Raw genomic sequence first — 12347 nt, 5'->3', positions numbered from 1 at the left:
TATGTTTTTATTCATTAAAATAAAAGCACACAAAATATAACTGCACACAAGAACACACATCTGATATTCCAACGTCATATCTCACAAAGAAAAACCTCTTGCTGTAACTCTTCTATTAGCAGAAATCCAATTTGCAAACTGTTGTTTAACTATAAAGGCTTTAATCAAAACAAGTTGAATTCCCCTTTCTAGGAATACATCAGAACCACACAGACGCACATAGAGTTCCAAGGCAAGTTCTACAGTCCTGAAGTAGACAAAACTTCCACAGCAAACCTGCCTATGTTTGCAGAGTAAGTAAATGTCTATTATTTTCATAGTTTGTCATTTACAAGCCAACTTATTTAATTTTTTTAAATACTTAAAACAAGTTTCACTTTAATAAGTATTTACAAAATCTTTACTAAAGATCAACATCCTGCATAAAGGTGACCTCAAGGATATTTTGTTGCTACCATGCTACAGTTTGCACAGAAGGGGTATAAAGGCCATTGCTAGTTTTGGAAGGCTTAAACCCTTTGTCAATATAGCATAAGGACATTAACCTATGGAAGGCAGAAGAGGTCATAATTTCAGTGCAATTGCCCATTTGTGTCTTCTTTTAAGTACATCAAGATGATGAGTCCAAAAGACTTGTTTTTTGAATTATTGACCATTTAGTTCTCTAAGAACTGATTTCGTGGGAAGATTTCAGGCCATCACATCTGTCTTCTACTGATGATATGAAGAAGTTGCATAGGGGCCTTCCTCATTCTCCTCCTCTCTAAAAAGAAAATGATGGTAATAATCAGATCAGGAATACACCATGTCTCAACAGTGAAACTGTAATGCCAATGCAGATAACCAGTTTTCCTAATGGATCAAAATAGGCAGGCTGGCATTGCTTAACAGGAATACCACTTGCAGTATGCTACTGCTCATTATACCTCTCTGGAGCTCTTGTTTCAAGGGCAGAATGCTGAAAACATGTAAAGTTGCCTAAGTTCAACATCAGAATGTATTTAGAGTTTTATGAACTATTCTTGACACTACAGTGTCAAACTGATGGTAAATACTGTAAAGGATAAACAAGTGGAGGGCAGGCTGGAGTTCCTGAGAGCTGTTTTCCATTCTTTTTTAAAAGCCACGCTTGTTTCTATGTTTGTTTCAGCCTTCTGAATGGCAAGGGGTGCAGATGGACCACATGAGCAGGGAGGGGAGCAGTCTGGAATAGCTGTAGCTGGATCTGTGTCTTGATGCCTCAGGGATATTCCTTGAGTGAGCTCTTTGATGTATATCTCCTCTGCATCAACCAATACCAACACTGATCACTTCAATTTTTTTAGGAGAAAAGTTGCCCACGAGTGCTATTGTTAATACAATGACTGGATAAACCAAAGTAGTGTTGCTATTAAAAAAATCCTCAGGAAAAATCATTCTGCCTACTGTTTACTTGACAATATTGCTTTTTAAAAAAGTCGTTATGTAAACCTATTGCAGTGTGGCATCCAGTACTAATTCAAGCATGCTAAGTTCTCCAAAGATCAGTTTTCTGCTCCTGCAGCTTCAAAATTATGTTCCCGAGAGCCTATTCTTAGAGCTGTTGCCAGTTTTGGTAAGAACAGAAAGACTTAACAGCTGCTACACTGAGTGTCAGAGGATTTCCAGTTACTTATAATACTGTCTGTACCTCCATAAAGATGCAGTTATTCTAATGCTCTAATAATGGCATAAGGTGTATATTTCAGTAGTATTCCAAACCCCAGCAATGCAGACTTTCCCTATAGCTTACCTATTAACTTCTAACCATGACTATTTATCTACAGCTTAAATTACATGTGTGTGTGTGTCCCCCAAACAGTCAGGGGAAAGAACCCTACAAACTAGCTCAGCAGCTGAGTAACTTGTACTGATTTTCCTACCTCTTCCTGATTCTTGGGTGGTCCAGCAAAATTGTCATCTTAAGCTGAAGACCTAATATTGCTACTTCCTTGAAACAACCTTGTCAAAAAAAAAGGTTTTGGATTAAACTTGTAGTTATTGCAGGGATGTGTGGTTATAGTAGTATTGAAAATCATTTTTAGCCTTTCTTATAAATACTATGTCTATTTACATTAGTGACGCTACAGACAGAGTCCCAAGCATGAATCTTAAGATGAAGATGATTTGTGTATATTTACATATCACCAATTCTGCATTGCACTGCTGATGTGGAACACTATAATTTACAAATGCTGTTCAAAATAACTGGCATGACAGTAAGAAAGCAAATAATTCATATTTAGTTGAATAAGCACTAAAGCATTTTTGCTTTATAAAATGTTTCAAGGCAATATATTTTAAAACTTTCAGAATCAAAACCTATCAACTTACAAGCTTGTAAGACTGGATGGCAGGACTGTAAAATTCAATAACTACTTGGCTGAGGGTAAATATTTTAAAGTGTATTTTGCAGCTTTGATACGTGCTCTTCTGGGGCAATGGGTTTCTAGCCACATATAGTTGGAACAGAGTTGCAAATAGCCATCTCCTGCTAGTTTGTGAGGATGGAGAACTGTATTTTCAGAGCTTAGGCCGTCCAGTAGGGGAGAAGCCTACTTTCTATGCTGTACACTGGAAAATGTTGTACTACTTAGTTTTACTTACTAGTTTTAAGTTTCTCCTTTTAGGGGAATAAAATGTGGCAGTTTCAGGAAAAAGTCCTTCTTTCTGATCAGATGCTGTCAGAATCAGCCTTTCAAACACTTAAGTAACAAAACAGCTAGTCTAAACTGTTTGTCTCTCACTTTCCTTGTGAAATATGCACTTGAACTATGGGCTTTTACTTGGCAGATGTCAAGAGAGGGCAGAAGACTCACCGAGGAGTCACAGCCAGCTTTGAAGGGTTCTCTGTGTGGCACGGATGTACGAACCATGGAGTAGGTCATTGTGCTTGAACCTAAGCAAAGCAGTGGCTGGCTATAACGTGCAAAATTAACTTCTGACCAAGGCTCAGGCATGCTGTTGTTGGCAGTAAGGGCTGGCAAGAGCAGCTTCTAACCTTCTGTCCCAAGCTGCAGCACTAGGCTGTGTGATGAGGTCTGCAGCACATGACCCCAAGCCAAGCTAACGGCTGGGAAATGTCACTAATGTCAATCTTCAGAACTATACATAGCAAGTACAAGTCCATTCTGATAGGTTAAAAACAAGCCAAACTTTATATAAAATAAAACTGTATAGTAGTAGCTCTGTCCTATGGCCCACAGGCAATAACATGGCAGTGTGTGTACATTCAATGGCCAAACAATTTTTTTTTTTTTAACTTTTAAGACACTTAAAATAGTGAAGTGGTAAGTCACTGCAACGTTCCCCTTCAGGCAAAGGGAGAGGAACAGCACAGCACCACAATGCCTTATAGTGCTCTCTCTTCTTGTTTGCTGTTGCCACTCTGCCCAGCAGACTACAGGAGCCGAAAGACCTCCAATGCAAGCTACTGTGTGTGCTGGGCCACAATACAAAATGATGACACTGCTCCTCTATGGCCAAGCGCACCTCAGTGTGACCAAGCAAACCTGAATCCAGTGCTCACAGGCTGCTAAAATCCACAGTTCAACTTCTGGGAGCCTGAAAACAGGATTCTCCACAGGCAGCCTCTTTTACTGAGGTATCTGTCTTCTTAGCTGATGCCCAATAATTGTTCACCATTATTGGCTAAATTGACTCAATTATCAGTGTCAAATGCACCAACACACTTTCCTGGAAAGTTCAGGTCTCAGCAACTGAGATGACGCTATATGGTTTTGTTCCAGTGTCACACACCAGGAAATTATATTGGCTCATCTAAGCAATAATGATTAGAGTGGCTCTATTCAGTTAAGGTTTTCAAAATGAGTCACTAGAAGGTGAATGCAGAAAGATGTGACCTGTCCCAGATAGGATATGGCCCTTGTGCTCTAGGTTATCACAATACCACACTAAGTCCTGAAGGAGTCTATAATATACCTTGCATTAGACCTCTGGTGTTCAACTACCTGGTGCAAAAAGCACCACTAAATTTCAGTTTTGGCATCCTGAAACATGCATAACAGTATTTTGGGCAAGATGAATCACTATTGTATTTTCTCCAACTATTACAAGTTGCTTTTCTGCCATGTGTGGGTAAAATTAATGACAAGTATTCTTCCCTGGTATAGAAAATTGCCAGTTAGTGACATATGGTACAAATAATTATATTTTTGCATTTCTTTTGGCCTATTATAAAAATACTGCTCAAAACAAAAAAAGGTTCTTACTGCCTTAAACTGCTAGCCTAGAGGTGCATCTTGAATAAATGTCTGAGCAGGGGATTCATTAGCCAATGATTTATTGCTCAGTGAAACTTTCTAGTAAAAGTAGTATTATGTGCAGGCCTTACATGCTTACATAAACTCCAGTAGTGAGAGGCAGCTGGCACAAAGTGAGTAGACCACATTCCCATCATCTTTAATGCTCATCTACTTGCTATTACAGTTTAGTATCTAGCTCAAATCCACATCTGTATGCTGCTCAGTTTTAGCACCTAACAGCAAGAGGCTTTAGGTGGGAAGAAGCTGATTTTAGAGATGAATATAGTTTATTCCTCTGACAGCACTTAAAGGGGTGACTTCAAGAGTTATGATTAAACCACGTAACTCACCTTAGGCTGTCTCTGTAGCACAAGGTGGTTTCTGACTGTGCCTGTGCAATTTGGCCAGCACTATTGCATGTATGTGCATGCATTCCTTTAAGGGAGACCAATGTAAAGAGCCATTTAAGAGAAGTGATTCTCCATCTGTCAAATCAGGCTCAAGGCTACGGTGGGAAGTTATGACTCTTCAAGTTCCAAAACTAGTAGTCTGCTTCTGCTCGCAGTTTCCTTAGTTTCAATGTCCCTTTTGGTGGTACCAGATGCAACTCTAGGTGTTCCTTCCCTGCCTTCAAACCAGCACTTAAGTACATGGTAGTTTTGGTGCATACCAGACCCTAAACGGGCCTTGACAAGACAATCTGAATGCAGAAGGTCAGAGTAGCTGGAAACAGCACTCCTAATTTCATAAACGGCTTTCACACTAAGAATTGAGGCTGTTCTGCTATCCTGATGGCTGTCTAATTCCAAGGGACAAGAAATTTATAGGCAAGAGGGAGAACAGGTGCCTTCTAGGAGCTGCTAGAGCAGAGTAAGGAATGTTGCCACTTCCCAACGTGGGCCCAGAAACACCACTCCAGTATGCAGATGAGAAGTATCTCCAGGGCTTTTGACAATGGTGTCCCTCTATTGCTCTCTGCAAGGAGTAAACATCCTGCAAACCCTCTGTAAACGTTCACTTTGGCCTGCTGGCACTGTGAAGGGGTCAACACGGTTGGAGAATATAAGACAAGGATGGCTTTTGTGAGCTGGGACAGACAGCCAGAGATGGTGGGGTGGAAGGTGACGTTATGAAAGCTCTTCCCTTCAGAGGCTTTGGATAACGTCCTGCTCAGCAGACAGCCTGTGGCTCTGTACCTCATGCTTCCTGGAGCATCATGACCAATAAAAATTTGTGCTCTGTGCATTATTAGCGAAACTACCTGCTAAATCTGAACAGAAGTTGGGGAAGTAACTCATCCTACTGAATCCATTATTCCTTGGGGGGGAAATCTGGTACTAGGCCCTCAACTCCCAAGTTGTAGCTAAAGCAATATAAGAAATGCATATTACTAGTAGCAGTGTGCTCTGTGCTGTCACAATCAGCTCTGCTTGTGGCCCAGAAAGGCCTAAGTGAATTTCCTTCTGTAAATTAGCAAGTTATTTTGCTGAACGGGTGTTGAAACAATTGCCTTCCTCTGGTAGGGATTGCGGTTTCCTCTCATCCAGCTTAACTGCTGGGTCAACACCTACTCTAATCTGTGTTAGATACATATGCTTAATGATCTGTGATTCAGTAGCAGCACATTTTGATAGATGCTTTACTGTGACCTTCCTTGGAGCCCCCAACACAAGGAGGACATGCTGGAGCAGGTCCAGAGGGCCACAAAGATGACGAGAGGGCTGGAATACCAGCTGAGAGAGTTGGTGTTGTTCAGCCTGCAAAAGAGAAGGTTCTGGGGAGATCTTATTGCAGCTTTCCAGTGTCTGAAGGGGGCCTACAAGGAAGCCATGGAGGGACTTTTTGCAAGGGCTTGCAGTGACAGGACGAGAGGTAATGGCTTTAAACTGAAAAAGGGTAAATGTAGATTAGATGTAAGGAAGAACTTTGCTATGTGGGTGGTAAGACAGTTCAAGAGGTTGCCTAGGGGAGTTGTGGATAGTCCATCACTGGAGGTGTTCAAGACCAGGTTCGATGGGGCCTTGCATACCCTGGTTTAGTGGGAGATGTCCCTGCCCATGGAGGGGAGGTTGGAACTAGATGGTCTTTTGAGGTTGCTTCCAACCCAAACCATTTTGATTCTATGAAATAAAACAATGTAATTGACTGAGTTTGTTGGAACTCCAGTCCTTTTGTATTCGGCTATTTTTCTTCTTTCACGTAATCAATTCAAAATAAATCAATTGACAAGAGTGCTAACAAGATGTGAAAGCATTCTAGCCTTCCCTCAGGCTGTAAGTCTTAACTAGTGTCCTTCTGGCAATGGGGAGCTGTATGTGGAGTGCAATAGGTAATTAATTATCTTAAACTGTCTTATTGGGTATCTCTTCAAATGAGGCTTATCCAATTGCTAAATTCAATATACTGCTCTCCCTCAATCTTTTGTCTATTCAAATTAAGCTGTTGAAATAATGCATTAAATTCTAAAAAGTGATGGGACACCCTGCTCAGTAGATTTGGTCCTGAAAGGTTATCTTTTTTTTCATGTGAAAAGTATATTGTTTGCACTCAGAATCAGAGTATGTGAAGTGAACCAGGATGATGGAAGAAGTTTTGCATTAAACAAATTTGCAGAAGCCAAGTATGTATCTGCAGGCATCAACTCTCTTCAGGTCTCTGGTCAGAGAAGCAATACCAGTGCCCTGCAGTCATACTGTTTGTGTCACGAGAAAGGCTACCTTGGCCTTGCCCACTAAAGCAATTTCTGTGGAGACTAAAAGGGGCAGAAAAACAGCCTAGGAGACTGCTTGTGAAAAAGTTCAGGAAGCTTGTCCCAAGGACATGGGAAAGCAAGTACCACTGAAGTCCATACTCTCCATGGGATGCCTGCACATGTGAGGGGATAATCACTGTGGCAGAGAATCAAAAGGTACTGCTTTTGCCAGGAGATTAAGATGTTAAAGGCTGAAAGTGGCATTTACCTGACATTGTCATCTTTTAGTTTTCTGGCTGCTTGTTTGGACAACTTAATCTGCAAGTCCAACCTCTGTAGGAAATCTTTGGCAGATAGTTCTTCTGGTGCAGTGGGCTGATTGTCAGGCTCTTGAGGACTGGGAGAAGAGCTACTTTCCTCCTGAACTGTCACTAGTCCTTCATCACAAGAAGGGGAGCTGTCAACAGTTTCATTCTCAGGAGACTCCAGTGAATTAAGTCCATTGAAGAGTAATGGTTTCTCTGATATAACAGGAATGTTCAGGGTTTTCCTCAGAAATATACAGTCGTTAGTGAACAGCTTATTTGCCCTCTTTATTTGTTCCATCTGAAAAAGATAGGAAAAATGTGAGTTTTTAGGTTTTGCCAAAAGTATAATTTTCTGCACTAGTACAGTAACTTTTAATTACGATAAATCCCTACTTTCTTTGCTACAGTAGTGACTCTAGGAAATCAGTTTTTGTTTTCAAAGTGATTTTAGACTGTATGTTTTATCTTAACCTTGTTAACACACTAGCTTCTTCCTTTTTTGTAGACTTGACTTCAAGATATTGGTCTTTCTAAAGTCTTGCACTATCTAAAGATGCTTTTCTTGAACAATCTTCCAATCTTTATACAGGGTCACATGAACAATTTGTCAAATAATAAAAATCCTATTGCAAAAGTGCTGCTGATTTGGATTTGCATTAATGTAAGGCTCAGGACTGCTAGCAGCTGCTGTAGGTGAACTCTGGTTAAAAGCATGCATAATACAAACAAGGAGTGATAAAGTTACCCTGAGCTTTCTAGGACATGCTAGTTATGAACAGCAAGCACCACAAGTATTGGAAGAGCATCATATGCCTCATCCATGGTATTTTTGCCCCTTGCTGATGTAACAAATTCAGGCTTCAGATGAAGTTCTGATTTTCAGTGAGAAGTCAGGCAGTAAAATGACTGTGGGACTCTTAAACACTCTGTAATATATCTGCATAGGCTAGTGGCTGCATGTGCATAAAAAAAAGCCATACTTGTTCCATACTTAACCTGAGAAGCTATTATAAATTTCATTGCCTTAAATGTTTATACTGTCTCTCTACTAAGAATGTAGTTTAAGTTGTTACTCATTGAAATTTCCCTTCCAAGTCAGTACCAGGTAAACCAGCTTCCTATTTCTCAGTTGCAAGCTTTAGGAAAGCACAGAAATCAGTATCCCCAATTACGTGACTTTAAGCTTTAGGTAGAACCTGAACTCATGATTTCATTAAGAAAAGTCTTAAGTGAAAGAAAGAAAAATGACCATTCTTGTCCCTTGGTAATGGCAATAAGCAGAAATCCCTATTCACTACAGTACTGCAATGATAGATGCACTCTAAATAAAACCTGCTTGAAAACAGTATAAAGAGAACTGCAAATACCTCTGGCCTGAATCAGAAGCGTTATTCACTTTTATTAAACTAAGTGGAGCTAAACTGAGTAATAAAGACTGTAAGTATTGTAATAATAGGAGTCTTACTGCTAGCATAATTGCCCAGAAAAAGCTGAGCACTCAAAGCACTAGCCTCTTGCCACTTCAAAGTCTGAAGTAGCTTCAGTTCAGCACTCAGGTGAAAAAAATTGCTCTACCATCTTAGGTTTGTTGGTCTTAAATTCTTTAACTTTTCCCTGATATTACCTGGAGTCCTTCCCAAATACAAAAGAAAAGACCACTGTTAACAGATAACTGGGGTCCCATGCCTGTGGAGTTCTTATACTGAACATACTAGCAGGGGAAGCTGTCTAAACCACAGGAAAAAAACAGATGTTAATTCTCTGTGCAGATGTGAGACTGCGTGGCCACTTGCAGAACCGGAATGAACTCCTGCATGCAGTGTAGACCTGTACTGTGTGGTAACAGTATCTGCTGCAGTGCTGTTACGGTGTCATGGATGTATGCACTTGCTTGGGACCCGTAAGCCTGATAAAATCCTTCTCTGTAAAAATCAATGGATTCTCTCCAGAAAGGCTAGGTGTTCAGGACAGTGAGGTGCAGTAAAGCTCAGCAGGCAGCTGTTTCTACCCATTAGATACACAAAATGGTATCCTCTACTTAACAGACAATCCCAGCATGTTGCTGCAGATGGCTAAGAAGATGGAGTGATTAGATTTAATAATCACTTTCAAAAGCTGAATTACTATCTAGAACTGGATATTACTTGGCTACTACAAGTAAGAGTAGCTCATTACTCTTCCAGTTCCTGCAGCCTGGAGGCTACCTTTAGTCAACCTTACAGGATACATGTTGTATCTCTAAGTTCTCTCCCAAGATGAGCATCATCTGAAAGGCATAAAGGAAGCTTCATCTGACTTAGCAGTGAGACTTGTAATTGCCTTCAGATGCTAGTTTAAATGTCAGTTATCAAAACATCTAAAAGCTGTCTGTCTTAATGGGTTTCAAATGGTTTAAAATGCTAGCTGGAGCTTTTTTCTAAAAATACAATACAAAAGCTGAAAACTGAGATCTCTGCTGTGGGGGAGTTGGAAGGTGATGCTTCAATAGCTGATAAATAATGCACTGTAGTGCTGTCCTCTGTCCTACTTCACTGTAACATTACCACTGGCTACATCTTCCTAAAATACCTTTTAATCCATCCTGTGGCATCTGGAAAACTGCACCTCTGCACTGAATAACAATGAAGTCAGAAATACCTGGTTCTGAAAAAACATCCCTCAGCTTTGAGCAAGTTACTTGATGTGCGTAATGTATACTGCTCCTTCTGCCACTCAGTATGACTGCATATAGTCATAGAGGCACGGAGAGCAGGATTTGACATGAGTTTTCTTAGTGCCAGAAAAGCTGAACTAATTTCTGCTAGCTACAGACCTATAACATTGAAAGTGTGTGCTAAAGCCTTGGCTCTTAATACTTTAACTGGAGCTGCACCAATGCGTGAACTGGTGAAATAAATTCATCAAGACTGCTTCCACTGACAGTGAAACAAACAGTCCTCTTCCTTCTCCCATCAAAAGTGATACTTTGGTATGATGGGGAAAAAAACACTCCAACTGAACCACAAATACAACACCAAACATTAATTCCTAGTGTTAATTTACCCAAGTGTTCAAAGGAAGCTCTAACGAACACAAGCCATACAAGATGAACAGACAGTATGGAGGGAAGCGCGGTAAAGCGCAGAGGATGGGGCCAAACAAGGCACACTGATCATGTCCTGTCCCCCAACGTTTGCACCCATCTCGAACTGCCTAGGCTACGTCATGCCAAGGCAGGCACTGGACAGGATGTCTCTTACTGCAAAGTAACTCCCAGTGAGGAAAACCACAGAGAGAAACTTCTAAAAACAGTAATACTGGAGGCAATGGCAGCCAAAGATAATTCTGCTGTTCCTGTTACAGCAACTATCACTTCTAGCTAAGTATACAGCATGCAGGAAGCAAATGTAATGACTCTTTAGAGGAAGTCAGTCCTTGTTGTTGTGTGAACGTGTAACATTCTTCATTTTGCTAAAGCAAACATGTTTGTGTATATTTCTGCCTTAGGCTGAATTCATTAAAGCAGAAACACAGTGGCTGGTTTCAGCTAACTTGGCACTGCTCTTATAAGGTCATTTCATGTCAGTTTAACCTTTCTCAATTGAAGTTCATAATGATTCAGCTCTGTTTTCTTACCTGGAATGTTAGCAACAATAACAAATGTTTAAAACCCTTGCATTTATACCTCAAACATAATAAACTTTTGTTGTACTAATGATAAAACTCGTACTATGAACAAGGGTTATGGTTCATAAGTTAAGCCTGTTTTTCATACTGTACAGGCTTGAGCCACAATTTTACTTTAGCTGAAAGGGAGTTGCAAAGTGTTTAGAAATACTTTTTTTCTAGAAAAATTTTACTAATCTGTATATATTTTTCACTTACTGCAGTGAACAAAACCACTTCTTAATCTAGAAAACCGCAGCTATTAGGCCAGAGACTTTATCCATTATGGAACACACTGTCAAAACCAAAAATTCAAGCAAATTCAATAAGCAGCTCAAGTCATTCTGCTTTGCCCCCCCAAGGGAGCAAAACTTTTCTTAGTATGGACTGATATAAATCCAAAATGCCCTTAACCCTGCTGTCAACAAGATTTGGTCATACGTGGCTTAATCTTCAAGAGAAAAGATGGGACTTTTAACCCTTTTCACAAAAGGCTGAATGCTGCTAAAGTTGCTGGGAAGCTTTAGTACATCTCACTGGAATGGATTTCTGGTTCTGAAAGAACATATTAATCAGGGACTGCATTGTGCACTTGTAGAAAAGAGCCCAACTGGGAGGTACTTCTCAAATCTGATGTGAAAGTGACACCAAGGGAGTACTAATAGCTGCTGTTAACTGTGCTCATAAGCTTCTTGGCCTCAAGCAAGTCTGCACGTTGGGACTACTGAAGCTGCACACAGATGGGTCTGTTGGTAGCTCAGCACTAAATAAGCTGGAATGAAGGTAGGGAAGGCAAGCTGTGTGCTGTGGAGACTGGTAGTGTATTTGGGCCTCCTGGTAGACTCTACTGGACTGCCTGTCCTAGTTTGACATAAGCCTTTCAACATTAGTCAGTGCTCTCTACAGGAAGAGAGCAGAAAAGTAGCAACACTTTCAAACTGGTAGTAAATCAGTGCTAGGCTGGTAGGTAGATGACAATGGAAGAATTCTGAGCCCTGAAACTACTTGAAGAATTTTTCTTGTCACAGCCTTGTGTGTCAACCTCAAAATACTAATTTAAAGTAAGTTTAGTTACTTTTTTTAAATCTGAAACGAGTGTACTGGTGAACTGTGATGCGAGCAGAGGTTTAGCAGGTGGAAGTGTGAGCATCTCCCCACCAGAGGCCACCGGTCAGGCCACTTTCCTGCTTGTGCTGCTCGATGCCCGGTGCCCCGTCTCGGGCAGCGCGAACTTCTGCTACTTCCCCTCAGACGGGGCGCTGACCACTCCGAGCAGTCGGACGTCAGTGCTGCAAAGACCGAAACCAACGCTAGCGCTGCGGGCGCGGCAGGCACTGGCTCTTCTGCCCGCCGTCGGTAAGAAGCGTCCTACGGGGCAGTTCACGCCGCCGTCTCTCGGCTGTTTCCCACCTCCGGCGG

General features: G+C 41.0%; 1 protein-coding gene across 1 annotated transcript; it reads right to left on the bottom strand.

The window, feature by feature from the left end:
• On the bottom strand, positions 1 to 7581 carry LYSMD2 (LysM, putative peptidoglycan-binding, domain containing 2). Its single transcript, XM_008949070.1, has 2 exons — positions 7244 to 7581; positions 1 to 763 (listed from the first exon to the last, which is right to left on the bottom strand). Exons 1-2 carry the CDS (start codon positions 7579 to 7581, stop codon positions 712 to 714), a joined length of 390 nt encoding a protein of 129 aa, XP_008947318.1. The 3' UTR covers positions 1 to 711.
• Positions 7582 to 12347: the final 4766 nt, after the last annotated feature.

This window comes from Merops nubicus, unplaced genomic scaffold, assembly GCF_000691845.1.
Source record: "Merops nubicus isolate BGI_N331 unplaced genomic scaffold, ASM69184v1 scaffold18691, whole genome shotgun sequence".
In the NCBI taxonomy this organism is placed as follows: domain Eukaryota; kingdom Metazoa; phylum Chordata; class Aves; order Coraciiformes; family Meropidae; genus Merops; species Merops nubicus.
This window is presented reverse-complemented; position numbering and strand designations above follow the sequence as displayed.